Here is a 14,101-nt window from a genome sequence, read left to right as displayed (position 1 = left end):
CCCAGTTGCCTGTAAGTCAGGCTGTTCCTGTCTCATGTAGGGAGATGGTATGTTAAGCAATGACGCTACACTGTCCTCCAGCCAGAACCATCCAACACTTTATGTCTCTTCTCCAGAGTATGGGTCACAGCTTAGTGCCTACTGTGTGGAACATTGGACAGGGAAAATAATTCAGCTGAATGCAGTGCTCAGAAGCGTCAGGTGTGAAGGGGCTTAAAGTTTACTCAAGAGGTCTAGCCAATCTTTCTTACTTTTATCTTTTTTTTTCTTGAGAAGAAAAGCATCGAGTGTCAGAAAAAATCTCTTCATCATGGGTTTTTATCCTGGAGGTTTTAGATTTAATATTTATATCTGTGACAATTCAGGCAAAGAACAGAGAGATTTTCTGAGCACACGACAAATATAACATTGCAGCATATTTAATAACATTTCCCTGAGATGTTTCTTGTTGTATTATATATGATAGGCCAGATCCTATCTTGAAGTCAGTGGGAATCATGCTTGTGCATATGATGGCATGGCTAAGTACAGAATCAGGGACAACAAAAGACTGGTGAAAGTTCAGCAAAATCCATGAAAGTTACTTACAGTTCTTTGATCTTGATGCAGAATTTTGCTTGGCTATATCTCCTGACATTGGTCTGAAGTGCTTAACACTTTTATAAGAATGAAACAAAAGAAAAAAAAACCCTTTATTGATTTTGTTGTTGAGACTTTTGTTATTTTGTGTCTGACAGTATGCTACTAAAGAGAAGACAGTGCCTTGTCTGCAGTAGCCTAAAAACTGAGTTAGGGAAACAGTGAAACTCAACTTAAACAAGATACTATCTAAAGCAAGTAAAAGTATGCTTGGTTGGCCCAACCTGTGTAAGCACCAAGTTTAAAATCTATGTCTTAGCCTAGGCTAGACATCAGAAGAAAAATGATTTTAAGCATGATTCTAATAGCAGTGAGTCTCTGTCAATGCTGGTTGATCAAACTCTGGTAAACTCTGATGAAGATGGAATTGTGTTTATAATGAGTTAGAACACAATTCCACAGGTACCAGCATCTAAAACATTTTCCCCAGACTAAATTCACCAAATAACCTAGGAGCTTGGGAGTTGTTGCTGGGCCCTCAGCTGCCAGGTGGCTGTGTGTGCATTCTGGTGAATTGTAGCTTATTTGAAATAAAAATCTCTAATTCAGGGCCTCAAGATATAAATAGATTTTTGGGAAACCTCCAGGATATTATGTCATTGCCTAACTTCTAAGTGCTTGGCTTTGCTACCGTTACCTTCTTTTAACATAATTTCAATGTAAATATTTATATATAGCACAGCATAGCCAGCACTGTAGTTACCCTAAATTACACGCTACATTTTAAAAAAACCTCCCATCACTACCAACAAAAATCAGGGTTTTCCCAGCAAAAATAGAACAGTTGGCAAATATATTGTTCTCCAATTCAGTTTCTAGACTGGTATAAATTGAACTTTTGCACTAAAAATTGAACATTCAGAAACTCTGTGTATATATAAAAGGGGAAGGGTGGGGAACTCCTACCTTCTCATCAACAGTCCTGTTAAATATATTTTCTGTGGGTCTATTGAAAGCTGGCAAAGGAATTCCAACGATGCAATAAAATAAAATAAAAATATGAGAAGGAAATAGTTGAAGGAACAAATTGTGATGTAGCAAAAAAAAGTTTAACTCACAAATAATAAAAAGCAAAAAAAAAGCCTCTCGTCCATAATCCAGTAATGTTTCATGATTTCTTGATACCTGGTTGGGGTTTGGTCTCTCTTATTTAACCACTTTTACATTTTCATATAAGCTATCTAAGTTCTTTCAAATCTCACAAGCTTTCAAATGCTGATTTTGCTTATTAGGCAGGTTTCCCAAGCTTTTACAATACTACTGAGTGGCACTAATAGTTCTGCTGCCACATACTTGAATCAAAAAGGTTGTCCCAAAATGGAAATTGTTTCAATTATAACTCTTAGACTGCCAACCCAAGCCATTTCACATAAAGAAAAAGTGTGGAAGTTTACTTTCCACATATTCCATTTGAATGTGAAATGTTTATTGTCCTCATTTCCACCTACCAGGAATCAGGAGGCAAATAGATTTGTTACTCAGAGAAGGAAATATATTGCACTTGAATGAGGTTAAGGTAATGAATAGGGAATTATGCAAAATAGTTTTATTTTGGTTGAATGTCATTTTTGGCCATGACACTGAGTAATGCTTCAAAAATGTATTCCATATGTTTTATTAAAATGTCAAGCTGTTTATTGAATTGAGGGCTTTGGCCTAAGTTTTCAGAAGTGACTAGTGATTTAGGAGCATAAAACCATAAATAAGTTGGGGTGTGGTTTGAGAAAAAGAACAAGATGATCTTTTAGAGTTTTCTCTTAAAAAATTTCTAGTGGAAACAGTTGCACCTGCCAAATTAACGCTTCTTGTGCAATTTAGAGCATCTTCAGGGTTGCTCTGAGTTGTATTAGCTTGTAACTGCTTGTGAGGGCTTTTTGCATTAGCTGATAATAACAAGACCATTCAAGCCACTCATGGTCTGTTCTCCCCAGCATGCCCCTGCACTGGGTGCTGGGAGGAAGGACAGCATACAGCCATTGCAGCAACGCTGTGCTGGTTAGGAAATTTCTTATGCCATGGGTATTCTTTTGGGGCAGGTTCCAGCCCCTTCATGCTGCAAGTGTGGCATACAGCTGGACAGAACACTGAATATGACATAGTTGTTTTTAAGCAAATACGCAAATTCCTTTAATGCAAAAGCTTTTACATCAATCCAGGGTAGTCCTGGGAGTGAATGCAACTCGGACAACTTTCTGAAGCAAATTCCATTGCTGCTTCCTCCTCAGTTCAGGGGCATAGTAATCTGCTTGTGTCCCAAATTACAATAACCCCCATAGCTGGGTCAGCTTTGCTAGCTGGCACATTGCAGGGGCAGAGTGAAGGCTCTGCTCGGTATTCAGCTCTCCCCACCCACCTACTCTGGGGCAGAAAAGGGGTGAATAAGGTGTACAATGCCCTCTTATTCTTATGTGCTTGGGCTCAGGATGCAAATATCCCACATGGGTGCCTAAGGGCCTGTGTGTCTCACTCTTACTTCTCTGAAAATCCTAACCTCTGAATTTTGGGCTTACAGCTCCCCTGCTACAGCAGCATCAAAACCCTGAGCAAAAATCTTTCTTTAGTCAGAGGCAGATGTCTTACAGCTGAGTCAGCATAATGTCAAACACTTTAAAGCAGACTAACACAAAGACCAGCTCTTGTTTGGTTAGCAAATCAGTTTGTGACCTAGAATGCTGATTATTAAACCAGACAGCAAATAAAACCATTATTAAATTCACTGAATAAAAAAGCCTCTCCTGTCTGTGCAGATTCATATCAATGTATGCATATCTACGGTATGTATGCACCACTCTGTCTAATCTGCAGATCCTGTTCCAGTTGATGCCAATGGCAAAACTCCGATTGACTTCACTGAGAAAATGATCAGCTCCATATATAATTTTTGAACACAGCTGAAGACATAATGACTCACAAAGCTGTGAGGAAAGGGAAGTGAACTGTTTCTCTGGTATGTCATGCTCATCAGCCAACTCTGAGGCGAAACAAAAAATTTAAACTTTAAGAGTGTTCAAAAAGGAAAAAAAACAGTCTGATAGCTCTTCCAAAATGTAATATTCTAAAGTATTTGCCTCCGCTGCAGGTTTGGTGAATCCTTCCCCCACTCTTAGTTGTTGTTGTTGTGTTGTATTTTTTAAAAAAATGCTAAAAGAAACTTTTATTCTCTCACATATATATATGAGAGAATGAAAGTATACACACACACACACACAAAATTTGAAAAGAGAAACCTGTCCATTAAGATGTTCTTTGCCACTCCATTGTGTACAAGGAATAAAGATCTCTTTTAAACACATGAGGCCCTAATTATGCCCATGCATTGCAGCTTAGAGGATGGTTATGCTGAATTTTACTAATCATCCTAAGTGGCTATTAGCTAGTTTTATTCTGTTGATGGATAGTTCTTTAAGGACATTTAATGTTTCACTGAATCTCTCTAGGAGAGAAGAGAGCCTCTTCTGCATTGTAGCGTCTTGCTCCAACAGTCCTTTTGGTAATTTAGGAGAAATTCAAGCAAGTATGATAATCTACCCTTTTCTTAAACATGCCATTGTCTGCTGGGCATTTGCTATTACTAGAAGGATTTTTTTTCTTTCCTTTTTTTCTTGATCAGTGGAACTACTGTCACCATAGTGTGATGTCGCAGCAAATTTTTGTTCTCTGCCACGGATGTATTTGGTTAGTGCCTGCTAACTCTGTCTGATTCAGCCCAAGACCGTCCTGCCATTAATATGTCCTAGGTTTATCTAACGTGAAACCATTTATTATGATTTACTCTCTGCTTATATCTACGATAGTCTCCCTTCCTATAGGTGATGTTCACAAGCTGCTCTCCTAAACGCTGGAAATGCAGCCTCTGATTCTATGCATGGGGGGATCTTGTGCCGGTCCTTGCTTCACACTGCTTTTTTTTACCTTTCTTGGTTGGTTTTCCTAAATTGGCCCTTCCCACCAGTGCTTGTACATGTTGCCAACCCCGTTAACGTTTAGGGCGAGCTCTAGCTTTCTGAAGCCTCTTCCGGTCTATGAACATCAGCTGTTCTCGTGGGCATTTTTAGTGTGAAATGAAGTGTTTCCTTTGTATATTGCCACTCTACACCACTCTTGCATTCTGGAGAAGGAAGCACAATCAATTGCATTCTTTTCTGGTGATGTGTCTGGGGTAGGACGTTTGTCAGCACAAGTTCACATCTCTTACATTAACAGCAGCTTTAACCATATACAGCCAGATTCACCTCTCATTTGGTAAATCGAGAATAAATCCGTGGAATTCCGTGAAGTAAATGTAAAACGGAGGTGATAGTAGACTCAGGCCCATGCACTTTTAACTTATATGGCCTTCATCTGACGTGACAATTAATTCTTGTTAACCATTTTTCTTTGCTTTATACTTTGGTAAGAGCAGAAGTGTTAAATAAATTATGCCAACATGCTGGTAATAATAGGTCTGGAAGTGGGTGATGTTTTCTTATGGGTAAACAAAGGAAATACAAAGTAATCCCAAACTGAGGAATGGTTTCTCAAATTTCCTTTATTTTGACTGAAGCCTGTAAGTTTTTACTTTGGAAAGGACACAGGGCTTGTGTGAATTTAAATTCACATAATTATGTGGGCTAAAAAGAAAAGAAATCCAATTATAACTTGTACCGAGTGCTTTAGCAACATGTCACAGTCAGATGGCAACTGTTTAGCATCCTGTTTTTAAAGAAAGGGAGTTGCCCATATTTCAATATACTTGTTCAGAACTGCTCAACGATAGGATTTAAAATTATCTGGAAATAAAAATTATTACTAGTAATGCTTATAATATTTGCACCTTCTGCCTGTATTTATTTGAAGATTTATGTAACAGAGGAGGAAGTCAAGATGAAACCACATGAAAAAAAGAAAATAAATGAGAGAAAACCCTCTAAACTTGTATGCTGTCATCTAAAAACATACATAGCTCCCCAGTGGCCTGAGCTGTGAGGGTCAAGGCAAGCTTTGCCCTCTGACCACATGTGCCCTGCTAGTGCAGCAAACTCACAAAAGACAAAGAGCTGGTGTTGCCCTTTAGAGGAATTTAGTATGATAGTTCTGTGTGATAATAGCATATTATATCTGCATTAAGTTGTTGCCGTGTATCAGAAACATTTATCTCCTCAGAACGCCAAGTGATTTCTTATAAACAGCTGCTTGTTTTTAGAGGTGTTATTTTTCTGAATTTCTGACAGTTGAATATCCTACACTTCAAAAAGGCTGACTCCATACAATATGACTGATCACCTTTTTTTCAGGCATCAAAATTATTTCAAGTTTCTGCCATATGTAATGATAATCAAATGCAACTTGAAATAAAAATATGCATCTCTCCATCTGTATCTCTTTCTATAGCGCTGTAGGTGTGTATATATGGGGGGGGAGGACTAGTTTAGATAGGAAATATTACTCACCACAGAGGAAATAGTTTGGATATAACACAGTTCTTAAAACATGGTTCTCATGGGGGGGGGGGGGGGGAAGAGTTGGCTACCTGACTGTATACAGACTTTGAGGTATACCTGACTGTAGACAGACTTCTAGAGACAGATACTTTGTAATGTAGCAGTTTTTACAAAACATTCTAAGAATGTTCTAGACTGTCCATTCAGTTCTTCAAAGTTCATTCTCTTCTTCCTTTTAAGGAACAGATATGTTTCATTGTACCTGTATTTCTCTCTTCAACAGAGCCAGTATTGTGCAGAAGCGAATTATTTATTTTCAAGACGAGGGGTCTCTTACCAAGAAACTATGTGAGCAAGGTAAGATGAACCAGGTCCTCCCTTGGCCCTCTTTGAAATGTTCCATCGGCTGCTTCTTGTCCTCTGTATCTAGTTTAAGCTGCTACACCTCAACTTTGATGTTCTGCACAACTCTGTCCTGGTATAGGTTTGGTATCTGCTGTCTGATGATGTTTTCTCACCATCTACGTGATCCTTCTTACTATTTTAATATCCTTTCCCCACTTCCACCCTTGTACTTCTTCCATGTGGACCTATAGGTAGGGCACACCCTCCCAATCACCAGGCAATGACTTCCACACTTCACATTAAATTGCATTCACTTATGCAAATAGATTCATAGATTCATAGATACTAAGGTCAGAAGGGACCATTATGATCATCTAGTCTGACCTCCTGCACAACGCAGGCCACAGAATTTCACCCACCTACTCCTGCGAAAAACCTCTCACCTATGTCTGAGCTATTGAAGTCCTCAAATCGTGGTTTAAAGACTTCAAGGAGCAGAGAATCCTCCAGCAAGTGACCCGTGCCCCATGCTACAGAGGAAGGCGAAAAACCTCCAGCGCCTCTTCCAATCTGCCCTGAAGGAAAATTCCTTCCCGACCCCAAATATAGTGATCAGCTAAACCCTGAGCATATCGGCAAGATTCACCAGCCAGATACTACAGAAAATTCTTTCCTGGGTAACTCAGATCCCACCCCATCTAATATCCCATCACAGGTCATTGGGCCTATTTATCATGAATATTTAATTACCAAAACCATGTTATCCCATCATACCATCTCCTCCATAAACTTATTGAGTTTAATCTTAAAGCCAGATAGATCTTTTGCCCCCACTGCTTCCCTTGGAAGGCTTTTCCAAAACTTCACTCCTCTGATGGTTAGAAACCTTCGTCTAATTTCAAGTCTAAACTTCCTGGTGGCCAGTTTATTATCCATTTGTTCTTGTGTCCACATTGGTATTGAGTTTAAATAATTCCTCTCCCTCTCCGGTATTTATCCCTCTGATATATTTATAGAGAGCAATCATATCTCCCCTCAACCTTCTTTTAGTTAGGTGTTAATCTCTGTGTTTATAATAAATAAGGGCCAAGCCCTCCTTATCATTCCCTGAATGCTGCATAGTGCAGGTGTTTCCAAGATGATAGGGAGGTGGAGATAGAGGTGGAATTGTCAATGATTATCTCTGTTTCAACATGAAGTGATTATTCCTCTCTAGAGCGGTGGGATTTATAAAGAGACAATGCCTTAGGTAATTCCATTCCTTTAGTTATCCTATTGTCTTGTTTTATGTTTGTCTTCATGTTAACTCCTCAGGGCAAGGACGGTCTTCATGACAATGCAGACTCTCTTGCAGGAAGATTTTCAAAAGCAGCTAAGGGACTTGAAAGTCAAGGGCATTTGTGCGCCTAAATCCATCAGGTGCTTTTGAAAATCCCAAGGTCAGTGCTTAACAAGTACATAGAACTAGGCGAAAGAAATCAGGCAAGTGGCCCCTAAACTCAGTTTGCTTGGCAAGTAGTATTGCCTTCCTCTCTTTTTCCGGCTATATAGGATTAATTTCTAAACGTTTTGAGACTTTCTGTCAAGCTGCCTTTAAACAGAGGTTTAATTTGAGGAGATTCAAACTCGAAGAGGGGGCTCATTAGTCAGATTTCCTGGAAAGGAATGATAATTTCTTTGTGCAGAAATGCAGAGATAACTGTTGTAAGATGATACCACCTCTATCACCTTCTCCCCACCAGTTTGGAAATCGCTTCGGCTGTGTGTAGTTTAGGAGAAGCTAAGGAGATGACCATTTGATTTTTGGACTTGAAGTTAAGACCCTGGATTAGTTTAATCTGGCCCTGAGTATAATGTGGTTCGTTTTTAAGAAACCGAATGTGTGCTAATAAGATGCTTAACTGGATTTAATAAATCTGACATCCTTGATGCTACCCAAGATTCTCATGTGCCATTATGTTGTTCTCTTTCATACATTCAAGAATGCACATTATATTCATTAAAAATAACCTTTCACATTACGAGTGGTGAGTATGTTGAATAAGACCACTGCAAGCAAGCAAAATAAATGAAACTGAGACAGCTGTTCATGTTCCTGAGAAGAGAGAGAACAGTAGAAAAGCAAGGACATGAAGTTGGGAATAGGAAGTAAATTTGTATCATGTGTATACTAGGAAAATAGGTTGTGTTTAAAATGTATTAGCTAAACATTTTAACTAACATGTTTTTAAACACTAATGTAGACAGGGCAAGTCATATTTAAAACATGTGAGCTGGTCATGGTCAACCATGTAAATGGGAATCTCGGATTGATCATGACCAGCTAACATATTTTTAAAGGTGTTAAACCTTGTCTATACACGTGTTCAAAATATGTTAGTTAAAACATTTCAGCTAACACATTTTTAAATACAACCTATCTTCCAAATCTAGATGGAGCTTTAGATAGGAAAAGGCATATTAGTCCTGTAAGTGAGTTTTGTGCTTTGATCATATTCAGTTGTGACCTGAAGGCACAGGGCTGCATTGAGTGCTAGGGAAAAGTGTGGAGCTGCACGGCCCAGCAGAGAAGGCATGAGACCACAAGCAGACACAATGCCTCCTAGGACTCCTGGGGAAAGGGGAGGGTATGTGGTCACTGGCCATGCTTTCAGAGAGACCAGCATTTGCTGCTTTCAGAAGGTGCAGTGTCTTGGCTCTAGCTCCTTCCTACTTCTTCCACTCCTTTGGAGAGACTAGTGGCACTAGCTTGGAGAAGTCTTTGTGCTCAGGAGATTGAAAGGTCTGCTTTTATACTCCACGTCCTGTACAAGGCGTCCAGTACTCTCCCTTCCCGTGTTCACTCACACAAGAGCCAAATACAGTCTGATCCTCCTTAATCTCTTTTAAGGGCTGACAGATAGGACAATTTGTTACTGTTGGCTTCTTATTAATTCACGAAAGAAAACAGAGCTGTATTTTAACTAGAGTTAGGCTGATGACATCGTGTTTGGCTTCAGCTCTGGATTATATTTAGATTTGGATTTTAGATTAGATTTAGATTTTAAGGCTAAATCAGAGAGCAGCTGTTCTTAGGAAATTTTGATCCAAATAGAAATAAAAACCAGAAAAACTGCCCAGTTTTTGGACCTGAAATGGAACCAAAACCATAGTGGCAGGTTCAGATCCAGGGATATGAAGCCAAATCATTAACCCCACTTTGAAATATCAAGGTTCCAGTTTTGGCCCATAGCTAATTGTAACTCAGAAGAATAAAATACTAGGAGTTATGCTGAGTTACTCCTATTTATAATTGGAGTTTTGCTGTCGTCTGTTGAATTGCAACCGAACATTTTCAATAACTACTTCTACCGCTGCTTTTTAGACTCGACCTTTGAGGGGGTGACTGATAAACCAATCTTAGACTGTTGTGCCTGTGGAACTGCTAAATATAGGCTAACTTTTTATGGAAACTGGTCAGAGAAGACACATCCAAAAGATTATCCACGTGAGTATTATTATTTTATTATTGCAGTAGAATCTAGAGGCTAAAATAAGGAGTGTGGGGATTCTTGGTGAGAGGTGATAAAACTAACCTACAGAAAGACAGTCTACATCAGGGATCAGCAACTTTGGCATGCGGCCCACCAGGGTAAGCCCCCTGGCAGGCCGGGCTGGTTTGTTTACTTGCTGTGTCTGCAGGTTCGGCCGATCGCGGCTCCCACTGGCTGCAGTTCACCGTCTCAGGCCACTGGGGGCTGCGGGAAGCGGCGCGGGTGGAGGGATGTGCTGGCTGCCGCTTCTTGCAGCCTCCATTTGGCCTGGGAATGTGAACCGCAGCCAGTGGGAACTGGAATCGGTTGAACCTGCGGACGTGGCAAGTAAACAAACTGGCCCGGGCCGCCAGGAGGCTTATCCTAGCGGGCCACATGCCAAAGGTTGCCGATCCCTGGTCTACATTATGATGAATACATGTAATATTGCCAACCCCAAGTGTTCGAAAATCTCAAGTCAGTCCCCCAAAAATCAAGAGGTTGGTTTAAAAATCATGAGATTTTAAAATTTTAAATTGGGGTTGATTCGCCTTCTGGCATTTGAGATTTGAAATGTACTGTTTTAGGGTCACATTTTCAAGCTCTCTTTGCAACCATGAGGGTTAGAAACTTATTCTCTCTCTCTCTCTTTTTTTTTTTTTTTTTTTAGGGAGTCTCACTTAATTACATAAGTCTTGGTGCTGAGTTTTTTAGAAACACAGGAAATATCACAAGATTCAATATAAAATTTTGAGTTTGCAGCAGTGCATATGCCCAATCCAATGACCATATGGAAAGACTCCCATTGATTTCAGTGGGCACCGAATCAGTCTGTTAATGAGGTTGGCTGAATGTGTACAGCATCATTTATGTGTTCCTCTTTCTTTCACAATGCTAGCTGGATAAATGTTCAAATCTTAAAATACAAACTTTTTTCATAATTTAAATCAAGTATTGCAAAGTTTCTAATCTACAGAATCAGTGGTTTTATGGCAATAAAATGCAAATAACTTTTATTTTTAAAATTAAATCTACAAAAACATGCATAGAAAATGGGGATCTTTGTTTGTTTTTTATTCTTTTTAGTTCCCCTCTTTGTCTTTTCCATTTTCCATTTGTTCTTTAAATATGATCTTCATTATCATTGACAATGATAGGTAGATTGACAAAGGCGGGTGGGCTTAGGGATGAAAGTCATATATTTATTTGGTCTTTAAGCTTTGATAATATGTTGTCTACTGCATGATCTTTATTAAAGCTTTTGTGTGTAGCTTTTCTTTTTAATATCACTGTCACCCAATGTGGTGAATTTTCATCATCAGTCAAAGATTTGTCTGCGTATGAATTGTTCCTTGATACTGATTACGCTGTTACTGTCTCAAGTTTTGCTTTATTAAGTTGAACATAGAATAGTTCAGATACAGCATCATGTGGGTTAGTACAAGTTTGCGATGATATACTAAAACTTGTTTGACTTGCTGGTTGGGCAACAGAACAAACACATGGAGGATAAAACAAGCCATAGTGCCAGTATTCACAGTGATGCTCTTTTGAGATATGAGATGATTTGTGTACCTGCTAAATGGTACTCATTCAGATTCATTGTGTGCATAGATTTGGCTGGTATTACGGACACATTCTGAATAGATGAATCAAATTATTTCTTTTTACTCCCATGGAATGTATCTTATTAGAACATTAGAATGGCCATAGAGAGTCAGACCAATGGTCCATCTAGCCTGGTATCCTGGTTTCTGGCAGTGGCCGATTCCAGATGCTTCAGAGGGAAAAAACAGAGAAGGGCAATTAGCGAATGATCCATCTCCTGTTGTCCAGTCCCAGCTTCTGGCAGTCGGAAGTGTAGGGAGACCCAACGCATGGGGTTGCATCCCTGACCATCTTGACTGATAGCCACTGATGGACCTGTCCTCCATGAACTTATCTAATTCTTTTTTAAAACCCATTCTAGTTTTGGTCTTCACAACATCCCCTGGCAACGAGTTCCACACGTTGACTGTGCTTTGTGTGAAGAAATGCTTCCTTATGTTTCTTTTAAACCTGCTGACTATTAATTTCATTGGGTGACCCCTTTTCCTTGTGTTATGTGAAGTGGATAAATAACACCTCCTTATTCACTTTTTCCATCCCAGTCATTAGTTTATAGACCTCTATTGTATTCCCCTACCCCCCCCCCCCCGTTGTCTCTTTTCCAAGCCAAACAGTCTGTCTTTTTAATCTCTCCTTGTACGGAAGCTGTACCTCTAATCATTTTTGTTCTCTGTACTTTTTCCAATTCTAATATGTTTTTTGGAGATGAGGTGACCAGAACTGCACACAGTATTCAAGTGTGGGTGTAGCAGGGATTTATATAGTGGCACTGAGATGTTTTCTGTCTTATTATCTATCCCTTTCCTAATGGTTCTGAGCATTCTGTTGCTTTTTTGACTGCTGCTGCACACTGAGTCCACGTTTTCAGAGAATTATCCACAATGATTCCAAAATCTTTGTTGAGTGGTAACAGCTAATTTAGATTCGATCATTTTGTATGTATAGTTGGGATTATGTTTTCCAATGTGCATTATTTTGCATTCATCAACATTAAGTTTCGTCTGCCATTCTGTTGCCCAGTCACCCAGTTTTTTGAGATCCATTTGCAACTCTTTGTGGTCTGCTTTGGACTTAACTATCTTTAGTAATTTTGTATTGTCTGCAAACTTTACCACCTCACTATTTACCTCTTTTTCCAGATAATTTATGGCTATGTTGAACAGCACTGCTCCTAATACAGATCCTTGAGGAACCCCCCCCCCCCATTTACCTCTCTTCACATTTAAAATTAACTATTTATTCCTACCCTGTTTTCCTATCTTTTAATCAGTTACTTATCCATAAGAGGACCTTCCCTCTGATCCCATGACTGCTTACTTTGCTTCTGAGCCTTTGATGTGGGACCAAGTATACTATATCCCAGGGCAAACTTTTTCACCCGGGGGCCACATTGGGGAATAGAAATTGCATGATGGGCTATGAATGCTCACAAAACTGGGGCTGGGGTGCGGGCTCTGGGGTGGGGCTGGGGATGAGGAGTTTGGAGTGTAGGAGGGTGTTCCTGGCTGGGATCGAGGGGTTTGGAGAGTGGGAGGGGGATCAGGGCCAGGGCAGAGGGTTGGGGTGTGGGGAGAGGCTCAGGAGATGCAGGCTTTGAGCGGCGCTTACCTCAAGCAACTCCCGGAAGCAGGGGCATGTCCCTTCTCTGGCTCCTACGCAGAGGCACGGCTAGGCATCTCTGCACGCTGCCCCATCCGCAGGCACCGCTCCTGCAGCTCCCATTGGAGCGCATAGGAAGCAGAGCGGGCTTATCCCACGGCTTGGTGGTGCAGCCCAGACCCAGCCCCCCGGCCAGAGCGGGGCCGAGCTGTGTGATGCAGCCCCAAGCCAACGCCCCAGCCGAGGAGGGGCCAAACTGCGTGGTGTGGCCACGACCCAGTGCCCCAGCCAGGGTGCCTGTATTCACATCTCAATGTGGGACAATTTGACACCTCAATCCTGTGTTGACATCTCAGTCTGGGACAGTTCTTCATATTGGTCATCTAAAAAGAATGGCTCCGGTGTGGGGATCTTCCTCACATCCTCTGAGTGAAGACTGATGCAAAGAATTAACTTAGCTTCTCCTCAATGGCCTTGTGTTCCTAGAATGCTCCTTTAGCACCTTAATCATCCAGTGGTCCCATCAGTTGTTTGGCACTCTTCATTCTGATGTACTTTTAAAAAATTGCTGTTCATTTTTGTGTCTTAGTTGTCTTCAAATTCTTTTTTGGCCTGCCTAATTATACTTTTATGCTTGACTTGACAGAGTTTGTTCCTCTTTATTTTCCTCAATAGGATATGACTTTCAATTTTTAAAGGATGTCTTTTTATCTCTAACTACCTCTTTTACTCTGTTGTTTAGCCATGGTGATGTTTTTTAGTACTCTTACTGTTTGTTTTTTTTATTTGAGATATATGTTTAGTTTGAAAGTTTCTGTGTTGTTTGCAGGCATTTCACCCTTGTGACTTACTTTTAATTTCTGCTTAATTGGTCTCCTCATTTTTGTGTTTTCCCCCTTTTTGAAGATAAATCCTACTGTGGTGGGTTTCTTTGGTACCCCCACGCCCCCAAAAGGATGTTAAATTTAATTACATTAT

At 40.2% G+C, this 14,101-nt stretch overlaps 1 protein-coding gene across 1 annotated transcript in view; it reads left to right on the top strand.

The window, feature by feature from the left end:
- Positions 1–14,101, top strand: part of SPON1 (spondin 1) — a 331,470-nt gene that overhangs the window by 71,102 nt on the left and 246,267 nt on the right. Inside the window, exons 4-5 of the mRNA XM_048854086.2 lie at positions 6,343–6,416; positions 9,769–9,891. Coding sequence (XP_048710043.1) covers positions 6,343–6,416; positions 9,769–9,891 — 197 coding nt within the window. The remainder of the gene's footprint in view (positions 1–6,342; positions 6,417–9,768; positions 9,892–14,101) is intronic.

This window comes from Caretta caretta, chromosome 6, assembly GCF_965140235.1.
Source record: "Caretta caretta isolate rCarCar2 chromosome 6, rCarCar1.hap1, whole genome shotgun sequence".
NCBI lineage: Eukaryota > Metazoa > Chordata > Testudines > Cheloniidae > Caretta > Caretta caretta.
Note: the sequence above shows the minus strand (reverse complement) of the source record. Positions and strands in the feature narration are given on the sequence as shown.